This window comes from Canis lupus, chromosome 10 (genome assembly GCF_011100685.1).
Source record: "Canis lupus familiaris isolate Mischka breed German Shepherd chromosome 10, alternate assembly UU_Cfam_GSD_1.0, whole genome shotgun sequence".
In the NCBI taxonomy this organism is placed as follows: domain Eukaryota; kingdom Metazoa; phylum Chordata; class Mammalia; order Carnivora; family Canidae; genus Canis; species Canis lupus.
Genome location: NC_049231.1, coordinates 12497280 through 12523015, shown reverse-complemented (window position 1 = coordinate 12523015; position 25736 = coordinate 12497280). Strand labels below are relative to the sequence as shown.

Below are 25736 nucleotides of genomic sequence, written 5' to 3'. Positions count from 1 at the left end.
CACCATTTCCAATTTATTTGGCCTTTTAGTTAATTTTTTATTTTTCTCCCAGTTCCATAATTCAAAGAATCTCAGAAACTATCTCAAGATTACTTTGGTGATAGTAAAACAATACACTCTTAACATTCAAAGTCAGATTACAATTTAAAATTATGAAGAGTGAAAGATAAAATTATGTCCACCATTTCTAAACCAACTATAATTTATGAATTTTTAATTTAAAGAAGATACTACTAATAAAAAGACAGCAGAAATTTATACGGCGTCTCAAGTTACGAAAGTAATCTTTCCTGAATTATTTACAGTTATAAATAAACTATAAACTCTGAATATATATCAACTTTTAATACACATCTTCAGGTCCTCTAAGATGGGATTTAAAATTGTCTTATCGGAGAATAGTTTTAACCTAAAAATTAGTTAATAACCTCCCAAATTATATTTTTAGGTAAAGACTTGGAAACAATTTTCCTAAAAATAGTTAAAATTTAGTTAAAACTCAATTTTAAAAATAATTTAAACATTTATGGAAGTGTATGAAAGCATAATTCAGAATATAAGATGGCACTGTCAGACACATTGTTACTTAATGGTCCATTTAACCAAAAAAAAAAAAAAATTAACTTGCCAATTAAAAACTATGATACATAATTTGATTTCAGAGATAATATGAAAAAAGTGCATTTCAGACAATGGGAATATGGTACTTTATAGCATTTTAACATCTTGAACACAAAACTATAATTTTTAAATGCTAAAATTTGGAATTTTAAAGTCTAATTTGATTAATCTATGCTGCTAAACATGTAACACTTAAAAATTACAAGCTCATAGTCACAAATGACATTTCATTACTAAATCCTGTCTCCTGCTTCCACATATGCTCCATTTCACTGATCATTCTTTCCCTTCCATTTTCTTTAAAAAAAAAAAGTTCTCTCTGAACGATCACATTAATTTTTGCTCCCATGACCATACAACATCCTTTATTTTTTTTCTCTGGAAAGGGTCTGGAGGCAAAAGTGGAAGAGGGTGAAACCTGAAGCTGAAAAGAAACAAAGCTTCTTGTTCTCTTCTCTCTGAAGCAGTTGATAAAAGAAATAAGCCAACAGACTATAGGATTCAAAATCAGAATTTTATGTAATTAAAATTTACACATAAAACTGGATTAAAAAAATCCAAGGGTTAAATGCCACAATTAGTATTATTAAAATTATTAAGAAAAACTGTTAAATGCTCCAATATAATCATAAAAGTTTCTTCAATCTGGGTCTCTATAGCCAGAATGCTGTCCCGCTCAGCCTAATTTAGACTGTAGTAACAGGACTGAGGATAGGAAAAGCTCCTGAAGCAAAAGAGATTCTGAGGCATAAACACAGACTAAGTTAATGTTTAGGCCTTCTCCGGGTGTTAAGGAAACAGTCCTAAAGTTGTAACACTATCCTATTACCATGTCCAGTGAAAAAGTGTATTTAAATCTGTCAACTGTTCACTCACTGATTTAAACCCTATTCCTGTCAAATTCTCACTAAATTAAATTCTACCAGTTTAACAGAAAAATCTTATAATATTTTAAGACCAGTATGTTGAATTGCTTTATATTTCAAAGATCTATCATATTTTTATAGGGTACTACCTCCGAATAAGCTTACCTGTTCCATTAAAAATGTTACTTGATAAGGAGTTATTCATTCCAAATGCCTGATTCCTGTTCATTCCAAATCCAGACATACTGGGTACATAGAAAATAATTTTAGATATACAGTAAGAACACTAACTTTCAGGTGAAGAAAAACAAAAGTGTATACTTTTGATCTCCTCATATAACAACAGTATGTTTAAAAACAAATACTAATTTTATTTTTCTGAGTTTAACCTTTATTTAAAAACTCTCCTGAAGTCCTTCCATGAACTGAGAACCAAAATGTCTTAAACAGATGATTTTAAAAAACAAAAAGCAAAGAATTTACCCACAAGCCTTAAGGAAAACAGAGATTAAGGGTACTATTTTAGGTACTTGGAAAACCAACTTACTGGATACACTGGTGGAAGTAACTAATCTTAAAAACATGCAGTTTATGGCATAAATATTATTCCTGAATACCTGTTTTCCTTCCATTACTGATAAAGTATGCCATTAACACTTTCCATAAAAGATCTTATTTCATACAGTCTTCCTCATCTAGAATCTAAACTCCTCATGGACAGGGTCTGCATCATGGTCATTTCTGTATCCTCTGCCTTTAGTGTTCAGGAGGATACACAACAGGCACTCAATAAATGTTTTGTTTACCTGAATTACGTGGTGAATTTAGTGTTCTAAAAAACACGTCATTCTAATATAGTTTATCTTTCAGCTACTTAAAAGAAAAAGCAAATCTCTCCATAATACCCTCAATTCCAAATTAATGCAGCACAACTGGTACTTGGTAAATAATTACAAATGCCTCCCTTTTCTGCACAAGGCTAAACATGAGAGAACAGAAACAAGTTTGAACTTAAAGCAAGGCCAGAAGTAATTAAGAATGTCAAAAGAGCTGTTAATGCAAATTCTACAATGAAAGTATGCATCTTTAACATCAAATAATCTGATAAAAGACAGTGTATCAGTGTTATGAGTAGGGTTAAACTGTTTGAAGATGATGGGTTTTTTTTTTTTTTCTTTTTTTGGTCTAACTGTAAAATTAACCATGGCCAAACAATACTTTCACAAAATATGGAGCTGGTGAAACAATACTCTAGAGAAGAGTAGGAAAGCCATTAAAAATACTTGTTTAATAGCATGTTAGAATTGTTGGTATAAGTACCTTCATATATTGAAAAAACTGAGGGATGAAAACACTCTAACAAATACAATTTATCAATGGTAATAAACAAGAAAAAAATAGTAATAAACAGGGTTTTAGAGACCCATGTTTCATTGACAATTTACAGGCACTGTATTTTTAAAAAAAAAACAATTAAAATGTGAAAAAATATGGAAAGGCAAAAATTTAAATATACATCAATGAACAATACTTTAAGAAAAGATGTGATAAAGCCCAAGAAGTACATGATTAGGAAGAGCTATCAAGTACTATGAATTCTGATAACCTTTTACAAATAATATTTATTTTTAAAATTAAGAGCAGTAAAATTATTAAGAGAAATATGCATAAATCTAAATAAAAGAACTAGAGCTTATAGGATGGAGATCAAACAGGAAATGTGCTAATAATCTATTTTTAATCCAGATTTTACAAGTAGTAGATAAAAGAAAGTGAATTAAATGGGTAAGATGATAGCAAATAGATCAAGATCCTTTTTCCTCATACAATTCCCCATTTAAAAAAAAAATTGGCGAACTTTAAACACTGTTTTTGTAAGATACAAAGCCTTTTAGTCACCACTCTCATTAAATTATATGAGCAGCTTAAAAATCCTAATAAAATGGACACGTGGTCTTCATATTGTCATTATCACTTGCATAGTGAACAAATGGACAGTGCAAAAAGGAATGAAAAAGCACAAGAGCTCATCTTCTGATTTTAAATCCCAGATGTGATACTATTTTCAAGTATTGTAGATGTGGTCTTAAAAATTCTTTGGTCAGTAAGTCTCCAAAGCACAAAACTGAGTTTCAGTTGAAATGGTACTAAACCAAAGAGTGAAGCAAGGCAGTAATAGTCAAACATATTCCAAGTACTGTTCATTAGTCTGGCCAGCCTCTTTTAACAGAGGAAGGACCTTATCAACAAAAATTTGCCTAGTGGCAACTTAAGAACAATTTTCTGACAACAACAAAAACCGTTTATGTGCTTTCCAAAATCAAACTGGTTTTCAAAAGAACATGTCAAAATTTTAAGTTTGGGGAGGTTAAAGTTATAGAATTTAACAGAAAGAGAATCTTTGGTCATAAAAATATGATGAAACAAACTTATGAGACAGAAGACTCAAGAACAGAACGTTGCATATGAAAAGGCACATTTGAAAATACCCAGAAAGACAATTATACACAGTATCAATAAACATCTTACCTGTTCACAGTAAAAGGCTGTCGAGAAGGCTGCTGCTTTGGCATACATATTATGCTTGGCGAGCTTCTGTTGGGGCTACCTAACCCTGAACTGCTCATGCTATTTGTCCTGCTAGGAATTCCAATGCCCTGACCAACCTGGGAGTGGTTCATCATATTCCTAGGATTCATAGGCAAAATACCCCTGAAAAAGAAGTCCATTATACTAAATAAGCTCTCTACAATCACTCATTAAAATTCTCTGTAAATAATCAATTGGCCTAACCCCAGCACCTCAAATATACTTTCAAATTACACTGCTAATTTTCATTAATTTAATTCTTTTGTCTAGTCATTCTAGCTCTTTGAAAAATCAAACAAACCAACAAGAAATTGAGTACATTACAGCAGAACGAAGATAAGGTGGTATTTAAGATGAGAAAACCAATGGTGTGACCAGGATATAAAATAATCAAATGTGTTTCACACATTTATTTAAAGTAAGTTCATTCCAAATGTATGTCATTCTACCTTCTTCATACTAATATGCATCACCTATGTAATTTTGTTTTATTTTACTCACTAGAGCAATGGATGTGTGTTGAGGGAGCAATAATCATAATCACCTGAGGAATGATTTTAAATTGCACAACCTCTTTTGAGGAAGAGCTGGCTTCTGAAAAAGCTCCCCAGGTGGTGATTAATCCCTGATATCCACCCAGCTGACAACCAGTATGCTAGATGCACGATAAAAACATCTTACACTATTCTTATCAGTTTGCAATGAAATAAAATGAGCATAGGGTATTAACTTTCTTTTCCTCAGTGAAAGGCACTGAACCAGAAAAATGAAATAATTAGTTACCTTTTAAAAACTAATACGTTTGCTTACTCTACAAAGATACATTTTGAGAAATATTCTGGTCCATCAATAAATACCTGCTTGGAGATGGAGGCGTGTGAAGTGACATTGTTGGTACCCCTGTTGTTGGCGTGACGTGGCTCGGTAACTGAGTGCCTTGTGATAAGCTGCGATTTAACTGAGGGGTATTGTTGCTCATCCCCCTCATTGGAAGGCCTAGTGCACCTATTAAAAAAATTCAGAAGAAGGAAATTCATTGCCATCAGGAATGAAATTGTTATCCATCTTCTGGAGTGGCAATTTAAAACATTTTAAAATGACCTAACATAATATAATATGCAAATTTTTAATGGATATATTCAATTCACTTCAAATGGACAAATTTAACAAAAATGTTCTAATCTGAAATTTAGTATTATGAATGGATTTTTGCCTTCATATTTCTAACTTCTGTTCATATTTCTATTCTACGATAAACTATGTCTGCCAATGGTTTTAACAAATCAGATGATTTATGTTTCAATGAAAACACTTTATACAAATATGGCTTTAAGAAATTTGCAATCTTGTGTTTTTATGTTTTAAATCATAACTGAGGTACACATTTAACCCCACTTTGAAGTAGCTTTTTTATATGATCCTTTTAAATGCATTTAGAAATCTCTATTTATACACACATACTTCTAAACATTACAATTTTTACAAACCCAACATAAAGTGTAACTGTTAAAAAAAAAACTCAAGCTGATAAAACTGTAAGAGGCAAGAATTTAAAACATTTAAGTTTTCAAAGTACAATGACCTTCTATTTATCTAGTACTCCTAGGGCCAGATGCAAGAGGATGAATGTGTTCCAAAACAGGTATATTTTACAGACTACTGAAGTTTCACCATTCAGAAACAAGACATTTTAAAAAATTGGGATAAACTTATTTCAAAAATGTATGACATATTTCCTAACTTTTATTAATATGAAATATCCCCCTTCCATCCCTCAGAGTAAGGATGTCCAGTTGTCACCAGTTATCGTATCTGCCTATGGATGCCTCCATTTCCTGACCCACACTTTTTGGTGCTGTTTCTAGTCAGCTGTGAAATGGCCTACCAGACAACTAAAGCTATTCTGAACTGGAAGTTAAATAAAAGTGGTAAGACGGAGAGCTAATGAATACATAGATTACTTTAGTGCTAGGGATTTAAAGTGACTCTTTTCTTCCCTTTTTGTTCTAATTTCAGGAGCAAGAATTTCAAGGACCTGAGTATTTTGAAACTATGACCTCCAAAAACCTGGAGTGTATATATGTTCTGAATGTTTTACTTCAAGTACCTTTGGCATAACAATGTAATAACTAACCTAATGATAACAGTGGATCACAAAGATTCCACTGGAATCTGCCAGCCACAGAACTCAGCTATAGCCTAACTTTGCTTCTCAACTGAATGAAGCCAATAAATCCAACTCAATATAGTTACACTATTCTGTGTACTAGGTGTACTCTTTTCAGTCAGATTCCATGAGGACCAGAGGTTACTTCTACATTTCTTTACGTAACATGGAGGGAACTAAAGGGCCTACATTATATGTTGGTTTAGTTCACCATATTTATGTTTGATCCCTCCAAGTTTTATGACCGTATTATCACTGGCAGCAGATATTTTTTCTGAATCGGGACAAAATAAGGAAAAAGATGATTAAAAATTAGCCGTATAAAATTTCTTCAGAAGAAATCAGTCTTTTACTTCTCTTAAGCCACTAGTTTTCTTGTAAGATGCTCCCACAGTGAACCATCAAAGTGATACTTTTCATATCTTGCATTCAACAAACATTTATTGAGTGCCTACTATGTGCCAAGTACTGCGCTAGCTGCTGGGGATACAGCAGTGAACAAGGTAGAAAAGGCTCCTACCCTCAGGGAGTTTACATCCTTCTCCCCAAATAATGCTGTCCTAAAGTCAGAGACAGCTGCAAATTAACCACAGGAATGTGTTTCACACAATTATTGACCACCAAGAAATACAGAATTTTAGAGCCAAAAGGGACCCTAAAGATCACCTAGTCCAATGTTCGCATTTTACAGATGAGGAATCTGAACCTCAGATGAGTTAACGGACTTCTCCAAGGTGATACAAAGAACCAAGACTAGAATTTAGATCTCTTAACTCCTAGTATTCTTCATAGCAGCCCTATGGGAGAAGCCCAATATAACACTAAGTGAACACCCCATGTGAGTGTTTACCAATTTGTAACACCTCTTATCTATTTTATGTTTTCTCGTGGTTTCTTTTTAAAAATATTTACTTCTCAAATATTTTCTAAACCTCCCTCTCAGTTTTTTCCCTGCATTTTCTTTTTCCCTCTTTCCTCTATACCTATGCAAGTTTTTTTTTTAATTTTACTTTTTCACTCTCTTATACCTTTATCACTATAAATAAACATACACTTAAAAAAATCTAGTACCTTTTGGCTGTTTTCTAATAATATGCCTTACAAAAGACTGAGATTCGTTTACTTCAATCCTTCATATACATAATATTCTATGCTGTATTATGAAAATTTATAACTTCAGAAATATCTTCAAGATTATCTGAACATTAGCAAAAAACTTGGAGATGGAAACAAGAATGTGTATGGTTTATTTAGACAATTAGGAATTGGCACATGAGTTAATTTGTAGGGCTGAGAATGGAGGAAGACAGTATGAAAAAAACTGAAAGATTAGTGTTTACTTTTATTTTTCCTTCAACACTCTTGATTTCACAAAACAGCTAATTCAAACAGTCTGAGTTGCATTTTGTTGAACTAGGTAGATATGAAAAAAAAGAAGAGAGGAATGTATTAATTGCAAATAGGATCATCAGGTTTTGAATACCTTAATAATCAACCTATTTCAAATTCAATTAAAAATTGAATTCTTTTAAAACATAAAGAATATTAAAAAATTAAAAAATAAAGAATATCACTGAATAGAAACATGAAGATTTTATTTTTAGGAAATAAAATACAATAATCATTAAATTTGAGTTACTTGAGTTAAATAATTGTAACTGGATATAATCAAAAAGAGAGAGAACTTTACTCTTTTAGTAATATATTTAGAAACAATCACAGAAAATCTTCAAAATACGATACCAAGAAGATGTGCAGGCCAAAAGAAAAAAATTCACTAAAAATTTTGGCATAAAATAACTACAACAGGTAAAAAGTATTATAAATGAGGAATAAATTTTAAAAAGTTAAGAAGCAGCTTAAAAAGTTATAGCTCTGAATCAAATTTTTCTTCCAATTTGACAAACTAGTTATATGAACATACTCCAAGTAGATTCCTACCTGGCAGGGCACCAAACAGAGAATGAACTGACCAATTTTCAGAAATTCAAAGGAATATGATCTAACAAATGTTTCCATGAATTATTCCCACTGCACAAACTGATTAATAGCACCACACCTCCCTTACATATCTTATGGCAAGATATGCCATCCTTTATTCAATCTTTTGCTAAAAACAAAATAACAATACAAATTATAGAGGAAAAAACTCCAATCACAGCAACCAAATCCTTGAATACTCACACTTAAATGAGTCTTTTGAAATCTTTCTTAAGGAAAAGGTGGAAAATCCCTAATTGATGCAAAAGAGCTTCAAGCGTCCTCCCTTCCAAAGCAACTAGCTTCTCCTAGGAACTAACTCACTGTTCTGCCCACACTGATGAAGAATAACCACCTTCGAACCTCCAACTTGTCCTCACATCTTCTTACCTCCAATCTGCCCTGCACTTAGCTGCTCAATCTTTTGTGTAATATTATTTTGTTAAGTATTTTCCTTCCTTAAAAATCAAAGGATCTGGGCAGCCCTGGTGGCTCAGCAGTTTAGCGCCACCTTCGGCCCAGGGCCTGATCCTGGAGACCCGGGATCGAGTCCCACGTAGGGTTCCCTGCATGGAGCCTGCTTCTCCCTCTGCCTGTGTCTCTGTCTCTGCCTCTCTCTCTCCCTCTCTCTCTCTCTCTCATGAATCAATAAATAAAATAAATCAAAGGATTTTAGAGAGAAGAGTCTCCAGAGATCATCCAACTAAGTTACAGATAAAGAACATTAGGAATTAAGTTACTTACCAAAAATCACAATGAAGAATAAAAATAATATAATTTCTTAACTCTTACACTCATCCTTTTTCAACCAATCACTTTCCACTTCTTACAGTAGTTGCAAACTTGTATCACCTATGGAACGTTAATGTCTACATTCCATGCCCAGAAATTGTCACTTGGTCTGAATCGAGGCAACGCATGGCCAGTGGGATTTGAAAGCTCCCTGGCTGTTTTTAGGAGTACAGTCAAGAGTACAGAACCACTGTCCTATGAAATCCAATCACCATTTAGTCTTTTAAAAATCTGTCAGGATTGTGCTTCTAATCTTTGTTTTTTTTAGCCCCCAACTTTATTGAGATAAAACTGACATGTAACTCTTCTATTCTTAATTAATATTCTACTCACTCCATTATAAACTCTTTTTACATACCACATATTTTACTTACAATCTTCCTTCTTTCCCTGGTCCTCTAAATCTGTCCCTGTTCTTTTATTCATATCCCCCTCTCCACCTAGAATACTTTTCCTTTCCTTCATCCTATAGAAATACAGAAGAGCATCTTTTTTTTCTTTTAAAGTCACGATCCAGGTGTTTACATGCAGTACATGTATAGTGTGCTTTGATGTATATGGGAGGGACTGCTAACTCAGACGTGAAAGCAAAATGGATTTGGAATCAGAAAATGTTTCCTGGAGAACAGTACATGAATTAAATAATGAAAGAGACCTAGTTCAGGTATTTGATGGTGGTGATGAGTTAGGAAGGTAAAAATATTCTAACAGTTTACGATGAGAAAACACCAAGATGTATGAAAATGACGACAAGTGATCTGCCTAGAGGAGGAGTGGGTTTGCTTTGGGGTATTAAGGATGTAGACAAGAAAGAAACACGGATGGATGGAGTTATTGGGCTGGAGTTAATGGGCTTCAACATCCTCAACTATGAAAAGCTGCTATTATGTTAGCACCAGCGGAGAGACAATGTTTGGCTGGATCTTTACAGCAACTGGCACTCTACCTATGGAACATCCATGTGAAGCTCCGAAGTGTACTTTGTACTCCTCTTCAACCTAAGTTTCCATTATAGATTCGTGGCACCCATTCCCCAAGTAATGCAGGTCTCAAACCTTAGAAATCCTGGGTCTCTCTCTTTCACATCCTATATCACCAAATCATATTAGTTCTGTCTCCAAAATATCCTAATCTGACCACTTCTAAACACCTCTACTCCTACTCCAAGTCATCCTATTTTTTTTTTTGCCTGGGCTACTGTAGCCATAGCCTTGTCTTTCATATCATTTGTCCCTCCCCACCCAGTCCATTTACTACAGAGCAAAGTGATCTTTTAAAAATAAAACTGTATCTTAAAATCCTTCCAATTAAACTTAGAATAAGTTGAAATTCTTTACCAAATCTTTACAAGACTCCATGATTTGACATCTGGTACTCCATCAACCTTCTACCTTTGTTCATTATACTAGCCCTCTCACTCATCCTTCAACACTAGGTTCTTTCTTACATTCTCATGAGTAAGCACTTGTGCATTTGCTGTTGTCTGTACCTAAAAAGCTCTCCCTCAGATCCTTCCAAAGATCTCCCTTTCTCAACCTCAGGTTTCCATTCAAATAGAACTTCCTCAGAGATAGCCTGTCTATTCCATGTAAAGTAGTAATCCCATCTACTCATTCTTTAATCTGACTTAATTTTTATGGTACTTACTAGAATTATATGATTTACTTAGTTAGCTGCATGATTATTCTTTCTCCTTGAAAATGTAAGCTCCATGAAAACAAGATCTCTGTTATCTGCCATTCTCTTAGCTCTTGGAATAATACTTCATTCATGGTAGAGGTAGCTAACTAAATACTACCAAAATGCTCTGGTCAGTAGACCCTTGAAATCTGTAGCTTTAACATTTGTTGTTTCTACTATGTGCTAATGGTCCTCTAGGGTCATGACATTCAGTAAGTAATAATGTAGCATTCAGGATTCAAAGAAACTTCTGTTCTCAACTCTTGTTATCATAACTACACTTACTAAGTAATGTAATCCTGGCTCTATTACTTAATCCCTTAAAACCTTGGCCATTAAGATAGGCACACTTCTCTCTCTTGGGGTAGATGTGACGATTCAATGAGTTGATTTATATAAAGTACTTAAAATAGCACCTGACACACAGTAAATACATAATAATTATCAGCTTCTCAGGGCTGGGTAGGGTGAATGTGAAACATGCTTATGCAGAAAGGATTAAAAAAAAAAAAAAAAAAGTCCAGATGGTCCTAAAGGTGATGGTGAAGACTATAGTCTAACACAGTAATAGTTTTCACCAGAGAAATCATTGTTTCCTGTGGGAAAACTGTATGCTATAGTTGTTCTTGGCCTTGGAAAGTGCTAAAGATCTTGAGATATATCCCACAGAATTATAAAGACTGTACTTCTTGCATGAAACCAATATAACAGCCTAATAAAAGGTTTCCCTTGCCTTCATAAACTAGACCACTTTCAAATGTACCCTATGCTGATGCTGAGTGCACTGTTCCCACTACTAGAACAACTTTACCCATAGTTTCTTCAAGGCCAATGACAAACATGACTTCATTTCTAAATCCCTTCTTGATCATTCTCCAAGATATGTGCTGATTCCCACCTCTGAAACATCCAGAAAACTCTGTACTTTTTCCTCTGCTCTGCAGTAAAATAACTTGTGTCCTTATCTACTACATTATACCTAAGGACCATATCTTGCACATCATGCATTCAATAAACATTTACTGAGTGCCTATCATGTACAAAATACTGAGGCTACAAAAGCAAATGAGGACATGCAAGAAATAAGCATGGCAAGGTCACAGAAGTATGTACACTGTAAGGTATGGCATAAAAGAGCCTCTTCTAACACACATCTGAGCTATGCAGCATAATGCCATTATGTGGTAGGTACTTAGTAGCTATTAAACTCAATGCCTAAAAAAAAAAAATCAAATAAACAAAACCCCAAAAAACAAAAACAACAAAACAAAACAAAACCTCAATTCCTCTCCTTTTGGAAACTTTTCTTTTCACTGTAGCTTACTGGGCTTTTCTCTCTAAACCCTAAGCTTGTCCATACCACTCAATATGATACCTTTTAATCCATGTATCAGCATTATAGGCTGTTATTTAACATTTTATATATAAATATCTTGACATGTGTTTCTTGAGAGCAAGAACTCCCATAGCATTCAGTATTAATTCAACTGTTAAATGTTCCTATAATTTCTTGAAACTATTAAAATATGTCATTCACCTAACCATAGTGATGCATGTCAGTAGCATCATTTCTGAATCACTCCACCTGTGCTCTGGTTCTCCACAAAACAAGTAGCCTTCACCTCTGTATTCTTAAAACAGGAGGCCAAAGGAATGTTGTTGAAAGCATGAGAAAATGCCACTGCTCTCAAGCCAGGAGTCCAGATCCCAGAAAGACAAGTTTCTTTCCCCAGCTAGATGCCCAGGTCCTCTGAGAATTCAGATACAAGAATGTACCATGGATTCATCCTGATAGCTTGTTAACCTATGTGCCTATAAGACAATAAATAGTAGAAGCACTCAGTAAATAGCAGTTTCCCTTTTCTCCAGTTCTCCAAGGTTCTAAACTGTGTTGGTAAGAAAGAAAAAGTCACTACAACTTTATTGCCACTAATTACAATGTACTGAATATCAAGGAGAGATTAATACCTGGTTCCCTGTTAATTCCAATCTAATAGATAGTTTCAGGGAGTTGAGGGGGTCTTTAAGCCTATAAAGTATACCTAAAATCTTATGCACACTTGCAAAGAAAACAAGTAGAGAACATCAAGCAACCTGAGTACAAGATTCCATTCAATGGCTTCTATAGTTATCATTTGGTACACCGCATTCACATGAATTCTTAGATGCAAAGTTAGATGTATCCTATCATATACTTGGATACATTCAGACTATATAGGAACCTGTGATCATACAAGTCCCCAGTCCAGCATCTTCTAGGTACCTTATGTACTACACAATTACTTCCACCCAAATCTGGCAAAACATAAGTTTCAGCAGCCCTATATCCATTCAAAGATGAAGGTCCTCCCTTGTTTAATCTCAGTGAGATTACCCTCAGTTTTGGAGAGCACTCTTCCTTCTCAACCTCTAACTTCTGTAATCATCAAGAACATAAAACAGATGGTAGACCTCCATTTTAATGGTGCAAATTCCTGCTGAACTTTGCCAATCTGAATACAGAGATAATGGCACTATTCAATCCACTTGGGAAGCAAAAGAACAGCTGTAACAAGCCTACTGCACAATTACAATTTGTTGCCATAAGAATAACATCAACGAATCTATCCCACCTACCACTCCTATCTCTCCATTCTTTACTAAAATTAGCTCCTCAAATTTTATCATTCTGACTAATTTATACTACTAAAACCTGGACCTTCAAATCCCACAGGGCAGTTGGTGTTCTTTTGTCTGACAAGGTGTGTGTTCAGATTACTTATCACCTAACTGAGCGATCTGACCCTAAGGCTTATCCAACAGACTGGGTGGGAATCCAGCCTCTGTCTTTTTTACTAGCTTTAGCTTTTTAGACTGTACCCTAGAAAGGAATAACAGTACCCTGACTTAAGACATTTCCCAGTTCACACAAGGTTCAATTTTTTTGTAGACTAATACCTACAATGCCAATTAAAAGACTGAACCATGCATTGAAAACGCTGATTGACAATTGCTACAGGAATACAGCCATTTAATATACCAAATTCCAACAAGAAATATCTGTCGCATATGATTTCTTCTTAAACGGAATACCTTAAAATACTTTTTCTAATGAAAATAACTTTGCTCATTTATTAATCTTTGTAAATCCCTAATCATGAGCAAAATCATTTTATACAAATTAAGAAGCTAATAAATATCTGATACCAATAAAGTAAGTATATTTCAAACTTAACCCATTCCATATCTTAGCCCAATTACAATTTCATGTTTGCAGGTTAAAAAGTGACATCAGATTTTAGAAGTCCATAGAGCTGATTATATTGTAAAAACAACTGCCATTCTCCTTCGTAAAGTAACCTTACCTTCTCAAATATAATTTTTTCCTATTCTATATCTACTTTCTGCTGTGACAAGTTATGGGCTTTAAAAAGACAACAAAGTTCTTTGCAGTTACTCTACAGAAATAAGGGGTGGCTTAAAATAACTAGATATTTTCATGATAAGGGTTGCCAGAAAGGTGAAAGTAGTAGGTTTTATACTAAAACACAGGATAAATGAAGCAAACTAGTTAATAATATCCTCTCAACAATTAGAATGAACATTTGTAGATAAATAAGCAACACCTCTTTTATGCAATATAAAGCTTTTTAAAAATGTTTTCCACTTAACTAGAGGAAAACTGCTACTATGTACAAGCAATTAATAGTTTTATTTACTAATTCTATACTAACAAAATTGCATGCCACAGCAAAAATGGAAGGAAGAAAAAAGTATATTGAAACTACGTTTAACAAAATTAAGTTCCTTCCCCCAAAATAAATTTGAATAAAGTGGTCTGACAAACTATTCTGATACCTACCAAAACTCTGCTTTTTTATTATACTAATAGGAAAGGATTCTAAATCAAATAACTGATTTTTATTTGAAGCTGGTTAAGATACTCTATTGTCAGATTGTTTCATCCAGTGACTCTATTTCCTGTAATCTCTGATGGGAATTTATATCCCTTTTAACACCCTCCTCCCATTAACAGAGATGAGAGATCAGCAATCTCTGACATTAACAGAGATAATAAATAATAAAATCTTATTAATATTTAACAGTTTGAAAAAGTAACTGAAAAAATAGGAAGATTTTATAACTTAGTTTTATAAAAATTTTATGTGATAATAGCTGTTTATTGAGCGCTTACTATGTGCCAGGCACTGTGCTAAGCGCTATAAAAGCATTACCGTACTTAAAAGAAATAAAATCTTGTATGTAGAAAAAGCATTGAACTGTGAGTCAGAAACATATATTCTATATCCAGACTGAGCTACAGTAAAAGAAATATTTGCTAAACAAAGAGAACATTTCAGATTTTTAACTAATGGTCTTTCATTATAAAAAAGCTGAAAACCAAACAAAACAAGCCACTCAACTGACCAAACAAAAAAAGTTTTTTTTAACTTCCTCTAATTGAAAACATAGAGGATGTCTATTTTTTTTTAATTTGTTTAGCAAATTCTTCTTCAAAAACACTGTACTGCAAAGGAACATACAAAGGATGTAAAAAAATTTTCAATCTACCCTATATCCAAATAATAGTAAGCTCTGAATTAGAAAAGTTCTGAAACAATGAGGTTTTCCTATGTACGTGAAATAAGGAAAACCGAAAATTAAAAATCTTTCCTTTAATCCTAGAATTGACCCAGGAAGGCAGCAATTGGTTGTTCTTTATTTCAAAGTTATTTTTTTTCTTAAATAAAGGATCCCAGAATAAATACAAAACTCTTACTTTGTTGCCCGTATAAACTTGCCCCAAACTGAGACAGCTGACCTGATGTAGATGGTGATGCCAGCATCTAGAAACAAATTAATTATATTAGAGCATAAAGAAAGTACACAAAGCAATGCATTTACACTTTATGAATCTGTACAATATACAATATGTGACAATCAATCCACATTTCTCATTCTTCAAAAAAAACATAAAGCAAACATTTAATAATAAATTCCATGTTTAAGAAAATATCATAATTGGATAAAATAAAAATGTACAAATAAAACTAATTTCTGATTACAAGTATTTTTTTAAGTTACTCTAAATGAAACATAGCAGCATCACTTCACTTTAAAAGAGCAAATAATCTAGGTTAACAAGAACATGAAGACAGTATCTCAAAAAGTCAGCCTCTATAAATTTATAAGTGAAATTATTTGATTCTTAGATATTATATTAAGCTAAATTCTAAACTCAGTTTATTAAAAGTTGAAAATAAAATTACTGAAATAGAGAAGATTTATATTTTATAAGAATACTTCCTAACATTTATACATGCAAATAGTTTAATGCATAAAACGGGTAGAAAAATCTAACAAATATACAATCATAGAATAAATGGAGAGATGACATAATACCAAAAGACAAGTCAAAATTACTTACAAAATTATACAGACATGGTATATAATGTATACTGTTAGTGATGGGACTTTCATGGCACTTTAACAGTGCCTTTCAATTTATTGTATCAGCATCTTTTTTTCCTATTAGAATATAAATTTTTGAAGGCATGTTACATTCATGGAACATGTTACTTATATTCATTTTTTATTTCCTCATAGAAACTGGCACTGAATACAGAAAGTAGATACTTAAACTGAGTAAATAAAAACGTGTACATGCAAGTGTATGTTCAGGTACTATCTTATATTAAGCAACCACCAAAACAATTTAACTAAATAATATTTGGGCAATGTCAACAAAAGGATTATAATCAAGTAGACGAAGAAAATGAATTATGCACCTAGTTATACCTTAGCGCAAAATGTGATAAATGGTCTGAAGTATCACAAGAGGAAAAAAATTCTGAACAAGGGTAACAGGAATATTTTATAGAGCAATAACATATGATGAGAGATCTTCCAGGCTAAGAATATGCAGCAAGTGTTAAGTGTGACAAAAGTTAGTGACACAATTAGAATACAAACAAAATAAAAAACATTCGTGATTTCATTACAGGTATGAGTGAAAGAAGTTTAAGGCGTACACCCCTATGCACATGTGGACATACACAGAATGAGAAATTTAAGAGTGTGCTGGGGCCATTTGTAAATGGCAAATGACTATCAACTATGGCAATAATGAGAAAAAAAAATATTAAGCAAAAGAAGTGACCTGATCAAACTGTGTTAGGGAGATAATTCCAACAGCAAAAATGGATGGAAATGGTAAGATACTAAACCAGAACAGCAGAGGTGGGACTACAAAAGAGAGACCTTATGGAGGTAGAAGCAACTGTATTTCATGACCTGCTGAAATGGTTGAGGTTTAGAGAAAAGGAGGAAGAGTAAAGAATCACCAGACAGGGAACTATCAGAGGCCACTCTGATAGTGAAGAATGGTGCTGACATTGACTACATTAGGACAACCAGAAGGAGAAATATTTAAACAAGAAAGGTTTTATGATATACATTTCATGCTATATTTTCATGTCGAAATTCTGACTTGTTCTAATTATTCAAACATTCACAAGAATTTTTATACAAGAGTAGTTTTAAACTAATGATATAGATCACTCTTCTGAGGCAGGGCTGAGTAATACACTACTCTAAAACTATTAGTATTCAAATAGTAAAAAAAAAAAAAAAAAACTTTTAAATATCCCTTCTCAAATCCAGAGGGTACACAATCTAAACAATTAAATTGATAGAATACACATTTTATGCCTGATCAAGTTCTTCTGTTAGGTAAAACCATCATTACTATTACCATGTACCCAGAAATATTTTAAGAACTCAAAGGCTCATTTCCAAATTGCAAAGACAAGGTCAAAGAAAATGTGTAATACATTTGGTGACAGAAGGTAAAAGGCTTATAAACTTAAAATCATGATTTTCTGTTATCACTGTAAGTTACAAACGAAAGTAAAAGAGTAGTTTCCAAAAGCTTCAACTGTATGAGATTGGCAAATATGAATGCATGTCTTAGAGTGATCCACAATGTGAACATTTTAGAATGGACCACTTAAAATTTTACCTTTCCCAGAAATTTATGCTTACTGAATATGTAACTCCAAAGAACATTTTTAGTCCACTTTCTCACAAAGGTTGTACATGCACAAGGAGTTACAGTGTGCCAAGATATCAACCCTCTCAGCACTAGGAAGCTAAGAGAAGGAGGCACAACATGCAGCCATCCAGGGCATGGCTCCCTGGGCCAATTACTGGTGATCAAGAGCAGTATGGTGACCCATTTACCAGTGTGATATATTAAACACTCCATTTTCTCTGAATGTGAGAGTACGTGAAGAAGGTTAGTAAACAATACAGGAATATGAAAGTGATTTATTAAACTTGAGTTTATAGCCTTCAAAGCATCCATGTAAAATAAGCATTAATCAGCTATGCAAACAGATGTTAAAACAACTGCCTCAAAACATGTCAAAAATGCAAATATATAATTTTTTTTCAAATACATAATTTCTTATAAAAGCAGTCCTTAATAGTATGTATTTTTAAACTTTGATAGTATGCTTTATGAAATATGTCAGTGCTAAAAATGTTACTTAACACACAATGAAGGAATGTGAATGGGATATAAATGCTATTTATGAAGGCAAAGAAAATGCACAAGAAATGCACCATGGCACAGCAATAACTCCAATTAACCAGACAACAGAAAACTTACATATTTTTTAAATGCTGAAAGTAATAATATAAAGATAAATTTCTTAAAGAAATATAAAGCTTTAGATCAAGAGCGACATTATGGTAGGGCATACAACATAAGCCCAGCTTTGGAGTCAGGAAAAAAAACAACAAAAAAACAAAAAACTCTAGGTTTGAATCCTGGTTCTGCCACTTACCTATGGGGAGGGCCAGGCCTCTGTTTCTTTCCTGTAAGATGGAAATAACACTACCTACCTCACAGAGTTGAAGTGAAGATTAAATAAGATTAAGATATGGCACACAGTATGTGCTCTCTAAATGGTAGCAGCTGCTGCTTAATAATCTAATTTTCCTCCCAATGCAGGACTCCCTTTAACAGCAGTCTCAGAGGGTCCTTCAGTCTTAGGGGAACTTATTGAATAGTGCTCTACATTTATATTAATTTTTGTCTGAGAAGCTAAAGAAAGAGGTTCATCATCACAAACTCCAGGTAAACTAAGTAGAACTTGTGTTTGTAGATGGGGGAAATGGCAAAAAAGAATTAAATGTTACACAAGTGGTAAAACACTGAAACCAACAAGGTTACCATGTTCCCAGTCCCAAACCATCATTTCAATTAAACTCTTCCTCATTTCTCAGTCTAACAAACTGCAGACAAACAACAAAAATCAGGAAGCAACTAGAAGAAATAGTAATAGGATTCAAGTTATTTCAGTGACCCAACAACAAGCCCATTTATCTTTGGTTTATTATATAGAATGTTAAAAAAAAAATCAGTAAGTTAGAAACTGTATTTTTAAAAATTATTTCCACTGTTGCTAGATACAATTCTGAAATTCATAACCAAAAATAAAAAAAAAGTTTAAAAATTTGTTTCAAAAATATATATATTTGGGGCAGCCCCAGTAGCTTAGCAGTTTAGCGCTGCCATCAGCCCGGGTTGTGATCCTGGAGTCCCGGGATCGAGTCCCACATCAGGCTCCCTGCATGGAACCTGCTTCTCCCTCTGCCTGTGTCTCTGCCTCTCTGTGTGTACCTCTCATGAATAAATAAAATCTTAAAAAATATATATATATATTTGAAAACTTAACCAAATTCAGTTCCTGTCCTCAATCCATAACAACACAAAGGTGTTATTCTATGCTTCCTAATAGTGATCATTTCTCAATTATTCCCTCCAATTAATGTACCTTCAATCACAAAACATATTTTGGAAACATTAAAATCAGTTTAGTCAAGAAAATATTTTCTTGGGCAGCCCGGTGGCTCAGCGGTTTAGTGCCGCCTTCAGCCCAGGGCGTGATCCTGGAGACCCAGGATCGATTCCCACGTCAGGCTCCCTGTATGGAGCCTGCTTCTCTCTCTGCCTGTGTGTGTCTCTGTCTCTCTCTCCTCTCTGTGTATTCTCATGAATAAATAAATAAAATATTTTAAAATATATATATTTTCTTAATAACAAAGGACTTCAAAATGCAAGAAAGTTTGGTTAAATACAAATTCCCTGACCACAAAAGCAATTAAAAATTTGAACTAGTTTAAGTATCCTCTAAAAATCACAAGTTATAACTTTGACTATATCATATCTACCAACGGGAGGTGGGGGTAGAAAGCCACCCACAAAGGAAAACAAGTTCTAAACCTAGGACAGAATCTGAAAAACACTTTAAAATTAAACAGTATGGTTTATTTTTTTTAAAGATTTTATTTATTTATTCATTAAAGACACAGAGAGACAGAGACAGAGAAACAGAGAGAGGCAGAGACACAGGCAGAAGGAGAAGCAGGCTCCATGCAGGGAGCCCAACGTGGGACTTGATCCCGGGTCTCCAGGATCACACCCTGGGCTGAAGGTGGCGCTATACCACTGAGCCACTCGGGCTGCCCAACAGTATAGTTTAAAAAATTAAACCATGGAGTCACAATGAAACCTTAACAGACACAAAGAAAGACTACAAGACAATACTTTAAAAAAATCAAAAGAAGAAAGGAGAAAGAAGGGAGGGAACAGTCAGAAAAACAAAACAGTAAGTCATAGGACCTTGTAACTTATGCTTTAAAATGAGCAGTTTTTAAAAAGTTTAATACATGCTGGAATAGCCAAGTAATTAATTCCTTTCGGGCATTTAACATTCGAACTCAAAATGTATCAATGACCATCTTTATATTATACTGTCTAAATCTTAGGTTAGAGACAAATAGGAAGGCATATTACTGATTCAAGAAATGTTCACATTTTTAAATTTATTTAAATTTTATTTTTTTTTATTTTTAAAAAGATTTTATTTATTTATTCATGAGAGACCCAGAGAGAGAAGTAGAGACACAGGCAGAGGGAGAAGCAGGCTCCATGCAGGGAGCCTGACATGGGACTCGATCCTGGGACTCCAGGATCACGCATGCCCTGGGCCGAAGGCAGACGCTCAACCGCTGAGCCACCCAGGTGTCCCTAAAAGCCTTTTAATATTCATTTCTAAACTGTTTTTGAAAGTCTACATTAATTATAGTTCTCCAGCAATTATTTCAATGCTCCCTCAGACAGTGACTATTCTTCCATTTAAAAAGCACCACCTTACTATTACTAGTATGAGAGAAATAAAGTATCATTTTCTAACTATGAATTTTTATTGTCATTATTGAGATTAAACATTTTGTGATTCTTTTTGTACATATCACGATTTATCTTCTAAGTGTATCATTTTAACTCCCCTTTAGAAGTAGGCTTTTATCTTTAAAATACGGAGTTTGAATATTATGTGAATGTCAATGAATTTCAGAGGTCTTAGAACATTTCCTTCAAATGATTTGACATTTAATTCCAGTTTCTTTAGATACAGTCTGATTTACATTTAACTCTATCAGGTTATCACTGCCATAAGAATTTCCACATTTATACACATCCATATTTTCTATTTTTAAAGCTGATTTTTTTAGTTTTTCAGGTAAATAATCATATCATTTGCAAATAATTTTTTTTTTTCAGTATCAACTCCTTTCCCTCCCTTTAACAGACTCCCTGATAGCCTACTATCTTCTGTGATTATATACAGGTTCAAGAACATAGCAGTAAACTAGATTGGCAAAGTCCTTGCCCTTGTTAAGCCTAAATTCTGGTGGAGTAGAGAGAATAATAAACAATTGATGAATATATAACTTTTAGGTAAAGAGGTGCTATGATTGTGAAAATGCAAGAAAGAATTTAAAAGGATACAGTAGTATAGTATATACAAGGCTACTTAGGAAAAGAGAGAAGCCTTCTGGGGGAAGGTATTTTAGCATATACCTGGATAGAGAGAGAGAGAGAGAGAGAGAGAGAGAGAGAGAGAGGTATGAAGATCTGAAATACAAAACAAACAAACCGTGTCAAGGTCTTCAGGTAGAAAGGAATGTGAATGCAAGGAGCTGGAGACTCCGCCAAGTATGACTCCAAAATGTAGGTAATACTAATCACAACAATGACAACAATAATGGTAATAGAAGGTATCCTTATTTATAACATATTTTCATGAAATACTGGTTATTAATTGGCCTGAAAGAAATCGTAGCAGCCACAATTGTTGTAGGATAACAAAAGTACAGAAACTAGGCAAGAGTTCAGAATGGTTGTTGTCTCTCAAAATAAGGAAGTGGTCTACTCTTAACCAGTTTTAAGAGTTTTTTTAAAAGTAAGGAATAGGAAAAAACAAAAAAAGTAAGGAATAGGTGTCATACTTCATGTTTTTACAGCATATATTAAAACAAGGGGAAAAGATTTCCCACAAGTTTGTGCTTTTAAAATAATTATGCTTAAGAATCATGGAGTAGTGCACAGATATGACTAGAAAAATGTTAGCAATTAAAATACAAATATATTTAAAGACAGCAAAAACTCTAAGCTGAGTAAATTATATAATCCTCAAAGAGCTGTCTATTAATACCTTATATGAATGCTTTTAATTGTCTATAATGTCCCCCCAAAAGAATAATGATAAAAATGAAATCAAATCCACATCTGCCTGATTTAAGCTTATGAAAACACTGAAATAACATCTGTAGAATTTATTAAGCTAGTTTTATACTTCAAAATAGCAAATTCAGCATTTTTTAGGAAAATACATACATATATAGGAATCTCTTGAAATAAAATGCCTTGGAAAATAAGTAGTCCTAAAGAACTACTTAACAATTTAATTAGTACAGTCACATGAAAAACAGCTTCCCAAATACTTCTACAACCATGCATGTGATAGAGTTACATTTTATACTTTATGGATAGGGTAAATCAGGATGTTTTTTAATAAATGGCTTATGATTGACTCAATCACTGGCCAGTTTTTTTTTTTGAAAATTTTTTTTTAATTTTTTTATTTATTTATGATAGTCAGAGAGAGAGAGAGAGAGGCAGAGACACAGGCAAAGGGAGAAGCAAGCTCCATGTACCGGGAGCCCAATGTGGATTTCAATCCCGGGTCTCCAGGATCATGCCCTGGGCCAAAGGCAGGCGCCAAACCGCTGCGCCACCCAGGGATCCCTTACTGGCCAGTTTTTATCATAAATTATAATTTGAAATTATTTTGTTTCCAGAGAAAAAATTTACAAAATTATACCAGCCATTTGTTATGTTTAAAAGCTTTCTTGTCAATAGTTTTTATAATAAAATTGTTATTTGCAGATGATATACATTAACTATTAAAAAAAAACCCAAGACAATCAAATGGAATAATATTACTATTGTTCATATTAGTAGTAAAATTTACTTAATATTTACTTTCTGGTCTTCTAAAAGTTTTGCATACAGTTATTTATTCAATCCTTATACCTACCCATGAGTCATGTACTATTTTTATTTTATAGATGAAAAAGCTGAAACACACAGGGACTTAGTAACTTGCCCAAGGACAACTAGCTAGTAAGTCATGTGAGTGAGATATAAAATCAAATAGCAGAACCTACAGAACCTATGTTCCTGTTCCCAATTCAACAAAAACTAGTAAGTGTTTTCTTAGGTAGTTGGTTATAAAACAAACACAAACTATTCATTACATCAACAAAAAACAATCAGATAAATGTAACAAAAGTGGCAGCCATAAAACTCTACTTATTAAAAAAAGCATAAATAACAAAAGACAGACTTCTGATAATCAGCATAAATGTGCAATAGTCAAAAATATTTTTATAAAGAAGGATGTGAAAGACCTTACCTAAGATGTGAAAATTGTCTATAAAGCTACAGCAATGCAACTATGTTGTAGTTCTGCCATAGAATCAGTGTGAGAAACAGAACAAGAGTTTAGAAACAGGCCCAAGAATACATCAGACATTATATATATATATTAAGAAAAGATTTCAAATAGCCTTAAATGGGGCAGTCTGGGTGGCTCAGCGGTTTAGCGCCACCTTCAGCCCAGGGCGTGATCCTGGAGACCCGGGATCGAGTCCCACGTCGGGCTCCTTGCATGGAGCCTGCTTCTCCCTCTGCCTGCCTGCCTGTCTGTCTCTCATGAATAAATAAATAAAATCTTAAAAAAAAAAAATAGCCTTAAATGAATGGTGCAACTCAAGGGTGAACAAATTCCTCCCTATGTGAGAAATCTAGCACACTACTTGTATTTGTAGGGCACATGAACTAAGAATATTTACTTTAAAAAAAAAGTTTACTTTTTAAATGGTTATATAAATACTTACATAATTATCCTTTATTTAGCCTCTTGGCCCATAAAGCCTAAAATATTTATTACCTGGTCCTTTTTGGAAAAGTTTTCTAACCTGTGATCTAAAATATAACTGTTGTTGGGACAACTGGATATTAGACAACCTCACTAAGAGGGTAGGAGGAGTACAGGGGTAGAGATCCAGGCACTAATATTCACACCTTAGACCAAAATACATTTGGGGGGGGGGGGGGGGAGTTTGAGTGAGGCGTGAAGAGAGAGAATCTTAAGCATGCTCCACACTCAACGCACGGCCCCAGGCAGGGCTCAATCTCACCACCCTGAGATCATGACCTAGGCCAAAATCAAGAGTCAGATGCTTAACTAACTGACTCAGCCACCCAAGTGCCTCAACCAAAATACATTTCTAAGGGACCTAAGTTATATCTGAAGAATGAAGCACAAAACGCTAAAAGAAAGTAGTTGGAAAAAGTCTAAAGTATGGTCTCAAAAACGGAAACCACAAAAATAAAAAGACTGATGAGTCAAATTCAATAAGAATGATAAATATTTTTATATTAAAAAAATCACTCATTAAACTGCAAGCAAAAACACTCGAAAAATATTTGTAACAAAGCACAAGAGACTATTTTTTGTTGTTATTGTTGTTGTAGAGTCCCTAGTGTATTATGAAAGGATTCTTCCAGTATTTACACAAGAGACTATTAATTTATGGGAAACGCTGACAAATAAACAAGATTTACCATCTCAATAGAAAAATAGAAAATGGCACCATGTGATCTCAGGACTCTGCATCAGGCTTCCTGCATGGAGCCTGCTTCTTCCTCTGCCTGTGTCTCTACCTCTCTCTCTCTCTCTGTGTCTCTCATGAATAAATAAGTGAAATGAAAGAAAAGAAAGAAGAAAAGAAAAGAAAGAAGAAAAGAAAAGAAAAGAAAAGAAAAGAAAAGAAAAGAAAAGAAAAGAAAAGAAAGAAAAGAAAAGAAAAAAGAAAAAAGAAAAAAAAAGAAAAGAGAGAGAAAGAGAGAAAGAGAGAAAAGAGAAGAGAGAAAAAAAGAAAGAAAGAAAGAAAGAAAGAAAGAAAGAAAGAAAGAAAGAAAGAAAGAAAGAAAGAAAGAAAGAAAGAAGAAAAGGAGTCAATCCCATTTACAATTGCACCCAAAAGCATAAGATACCTAGGAATAAACCTCACCAAAGAGGTAAAGGATCTATACCCTAAAAACTATAGAACAGTTCTGAAAGAAATTGAGGAAGACACAAAGAGATGGAAAAATATTCCATGCTCATGGATTGGCAGAATTAATATTGTGAAAATGTCAATGTTACCCAGGGCAATATACACGTTTAATGCAATCCCTTTCAAAATACCATGGACTTTCTTCAGAGAGTTAGAACAAATTATTTTAAGATTTGTGTGGAATCAGAAAAGACCCCGAATAGCCAGGGGAATTTTAAAAAAGAATACCATATCTGGAGGCATCACAATGCCAGATTTCAGGTTGTACTACAAAGCTGTGGTCATCAAGACAGTGTGGTACTGGCACAAAAACAGACACATAGATCAATGGAAGAGAATAGAGAACCCAGAAGTGGACCCTGAACTTTATGGTCAACTAATATTCGATAAAGGAGGAAAGACTATCCATTGGAAGAAAGTCTCTTCAGTAAATGGTGCTGGGAAAATTGGACAGCCACATGCAGAAGAATGAAACTAGACCACTCTCTTTCACCATACACAAAAATAAACTCAAAATGGATGAA

At 33.7% G+C, this 25736-nt stretch overlaps 1 protein-coding gene across 1 annotated transcript in view; it reads right to left on the bottom strand.

Annotated features, from left to right (window-relative positions):
* CNOT2 (CCR4-NOT transcription complex subunit 2) overlaps positions 1 to 25736 on the bottom strand; it is a 116251-nt gene that overhangs the window by 19237 nt on the left and 71278 nt on the right. Inside the window, 4 exon segments of the mRNA XM_038549998.1 lie at positions 1653 to 1732; positions 4017 to 4199; positions 4934 to 5081; positions 15455 to 15521. Of these exon segments, the coding sequence (XP_038405926.1) occupies positions 1653 to 1732; positions 4017 to 4199; positions 4934 to 5081; positions 15455 to 15521 (478 nt within the window).